At 34.2% G+C, this 3878-nt stretch overlaps 1 protein-coding gene across 1 annotated transcript; it reads left to right on the top strand.

The window, feature by feature from the left end:
- Positions 1-600: 600 nt before the first annotated feature.
- LOC140864997 (large ribosomal subunit protein eL8y) lies at positions 601-2677 on the top strand. Its single transcript, XM_073269469.1, has 6 exons — positions 601-721; positions 799-1048; positions 1518-1687; positions 1782-1910; positions 2002-2094; positions 2232-2677. Exons 1-6 carry the CDS (start codon positions 719-721, stop codon positions 2361-2363), a joined length of 777 nt encoding a protein of 258 aa, XP_073125570.1. The 5' UTR covers positions 601-718; the 3' UTR covers positions 2364-2677.
- Positions 2678-3878: the final 1201 nt, after the last annotated feature.

Here is a 3878-nt window from a genome sequence, read left to right as displayed (position 1 = left end):
AAAAAAATCAAATCTCAAGGCCCGTCATTTAACCCTAATTCATGAGATTAGACATCCTTAATTACGCAAGGGATAACACATCCTAACCAATATTTGTGAAAAAAATACACATAAATCCTAATCTACTCTCCTTCAATTTTTTGTTTTCCTCCCAATTTCTTTCTGTCTTTCTTTTTTTTATAACTCGATTTATCAATTTTATTATTTTTGAAAAAATACATATTTTTATACCTAATAATTTTGATAAATGAAAATGCCTCCGTGTGAATCAATAATAATTTAGTTCAAAAATAACTCAATCCAAATTATATGAATACATAATTAAGCATAAGATTGTATATCATAAGTGGAGGGTAAAACTGTCATTCATCCTTCAATCATTATTTCAATTCCAAAATTAATAACTCGAAGTAAACATATTACTGTTTATCCATCATTATTATAAATCCTTCAAAATTATTTTAATAATCATAATATGATTTATCCACGTGTAATCTCATCCCACTAAATAAAGTAAACGCAGCATGTAAGTATTAGTTCAAACAGTGATTATAGATAGTAGCCACTAGCCACTAGTCACTAGCCAGTACCCATATCGGGCCCGATCTTACTATATTATCTCGAAGCTGGCACTTTGGGCCCAATCACAGCCCACCGGGATCCCATAAAAGTCATGGGCTAGGGTTTAATCGTGGTTGCTGCAACTGCAAGTCGAGAAATGGTGAGCTTCCTTCCCTTTCCTTTCCCTCACCGTCATGCGTAAATGATTTTGAGTGATAATATGAGTTGTTCTTTCAGGCTCCTAAGAAAGGCGCAAAGCTTCCGGCTCCTGCGAAGAAAAAGGCGGAAAAAGTGGTCAATCCCCTCTTCGAGAAACGTCCTAAGCAATTTGGAATAGGAGGGGCTTTGCCGCCGAAGAAGGATCTTCATAGATACGTGAAATGGCCTCAAGTGGTGCGGATTCAACGGAAGAAGATGATTTTGAAGCAGCGATTGAAGGTTCCGCCCCCCATTCATCAGTTCTCCAAGACCCTAGACAAGAACTTGGGTGGGTTTGTTTCCCTTTCTAAATTTCTTCGTTGGATTTTATTTCTTTTAAGTAATTATTTAAATTTATTATATCAACATTTTCTTGTTAATCTTCGTTTGCGCGATATTTGTACTATGTTGTTTCCTTCAATTGATTGGTTGTCAGTTTTTTATGCCAATTGGTGTGATTATTGTACTATTCTGGTTGAACATTTTTATCTTCCGTGTTTAACGATTCAGATTCTTACATGACTGTACATTTAATTCTAGGTCATATCATAGGTTTCATCCAAGTATAGTTCACTGTCACTCAAGTTTCCCAAGGATTCAAGTGGAATGCTTTGTGTTATAAGTGTTGTAATCAGTTGGAATGTTTAGGTGCCTCTATATTTTACTTTTTTTTTATATTTGTTGATGATGCTGAGGGAAATGGAATGCAAGATAACCTCAATCAAATAACTCAAATTATGTTTGTGTTGAATTTGCAGCTGCAAATCTGTTCAAGATGATGCTCAAATACAGACCCGAGGATAAATCTCAGAAGAAAGAACGCCTTTTGAAAAGAGCTCAGGCTGAAGCTGAAGGAAAGACTCCTGAAGTTAAGAAGCCTATTGTTGTGAAATATGGGCTGAACCATGTGACCTGTCTGATTGAGCAGGTGGGTTTGTTATTCTTGTTCTCGATGTACATACTTCATCTAGTAAGTATACTAGCACCAGGAAACTGATGGTGCAATCAAACTAATATTGCAGAATAAGGCCCAGTTGGTTGTTATTGCTCATGATGTGGATCCAATCGAATTGGTCGTATGGCTCCCTGCGTTATGCAGGAAAATGGAAATTCCATACTGCATTGTGAAGGGGAAGGCTAGGTTGGGAACTGTGAGTGATTCTTATCTCATGGTATTTGATCAAACCCCTCTGTAATATATGTGATGCCTACTTGATTTTATTTGTGCTTGGCAATTTGCAGATTGTTCACAAGAAGACTGCATCTGTCTTGTGTCTGACCTCCGTGAAGAATGAAGACAAGATGGAGTTCAGCAAAATTTTGGAAGCTATCAAGGTAAGAGAGTTACCAAAAAAGCTATAAATTTTCTGCAGCAGCGTTGAACAGCTCTATGTGATAAATTTTCCTAGTTATTAAATTTCTAGGACATCTGGCAGTGTTGATATGATGCACTTTCTCTACTTTTCTTACAGGCCAACTTTAATGACAAGTATGATGAGACTAGGAAGAAGTGGGGAGGAGGTGTTATGGGTTCAAAATCTCAAGCCAAGACAAAAGCCAAAGAAAGACTGCTTGCAAAGGAGGCTGCTCAAAGGATGACCTAAGCGCCTATTTTTGTTATATGCTATTGAACCAAAATGAGTACTTTGGGTGTTAGTGTTGTTTTCCCAGATTTTGATTACACAATGCTTTAGTTTTGGTTGGTTGTTGTATACATGTGACTGCTTTTGAAATGCCATTGGTTAAAGGAAACTGGAATCATTATCCAAGTTTTCTTGAAAGATCTTTGGAGTTTGGATGACTCTGAAGATTACGGTTGTAGGCATGGATAAGGGAATTCATTGGGTTATTTCTTAGTCTCCATGTGCTGAAACTTGAAGGTTTGATCATGATATTTCACCGACTCATGTTAATTTTCCATTGTCTCTACAATTTTATCCCGGAGTTTGAAGAAAATTTCTCTCTTCAATCGTTTCCCTGAGTTTTAACATCTAATAGAAAAAATAAACTGTAAAAACTTATTTATTTTATTCTCTATTAGATTTTGTATGGATTTCCCTCAGGTACAGCACTGCATGTTATTTAGCATGATATAGTGTCAGACTTTTAACATTTGTTTTGAGTTTGATTTATGTTAATACGAAGTTGTGTTATTTTACTTTATTTTGAAAATAAATTCCTACAGATTTCATTCTGGATATAATTATTTTATGTCATTAAACAATGTAGTATTTTTATCAAAATTTAATTTTTCTAATAAAGATGAATGAACAAGTTTCCTTTGAGGTGAAAATTTGGTTGGTTTAGTATCTTTGTTTTCAACGAAATATGATATAAGGTTCTTTTTTTAAAAATAAAAATAAAATCGTTAATATCTTTCTATAATTGATTTGGAGTAATTCTAGGTTGACGAACATTATGGGGGAACAAATGCGAGTTTGAAATTCCAAAATTTTTTAAGAGTTACAAGATATTAAAATCTTGATTATTTGAAGGTGATTGTAAAATATATGCGAGATGAAGAGATTGGACATATCAAGTCATTTGCGAATTCACTCGAATTTTGAGTGAGACAAGAGAGAAGATTGAACGAAACGCTGGAGATATTTTTTTCAAGTTCAAAAAAGCACTACGTTCAAGACCTATTGCCAATTCTAAAAAGAACCGAATCCGATCTCCACCATTCAGAATATAGCATAAGAAGTTATACATATTCAGTCAAAATTTTAGACCGATCTAACGACCAGAACTTCAGATACGAATTTTTTAAGAATTTTACACATTATACTCGAGAAAGAAGCAACTTCTGTTCGTGGTCTGGAAACAGATTCAAACAACCACCAAACCTGATCCTCAACATTCACAATTTAGATAACGTTCTTAAAAATGATTTGACCAAATTTCATTTCGATCTGACGGTTTGACGTCTCTGATCTTTCTGTAAGTTGACTGAATTTTTAAAAGATAAGTTCTGCACCAATCCGGGTAATTCAACGGTTCAGGCAGAGAATCAATAAGTGGACTTTGTATTTTAAAATAATATTTTTTTAAAAAAGAATAATATGTCTTAAAATGCAAGCGTTCATAATATTTTGAAATCTTGTTAAATATTTTATATT

Source organism: Henckelia pumila, chromosome 4, assembly GCF_033568475.1.
Source record: "Henckelia pumila isolate YLH828 chromosome 4, ASM3356847v2, whole genome shotgun sequence".
NCBI lineage: Eukaryota > Viridiplantae > Streptophyta > Magnoliopsida > Lamiales > Gesneriaceae > Henckelia > Henckelia pumila.
The sequence above is the reverse complement of the archived record's forward strand: the minus strand, read 5'-3'. Positions and strand labels throughout refer to the sequence as shown.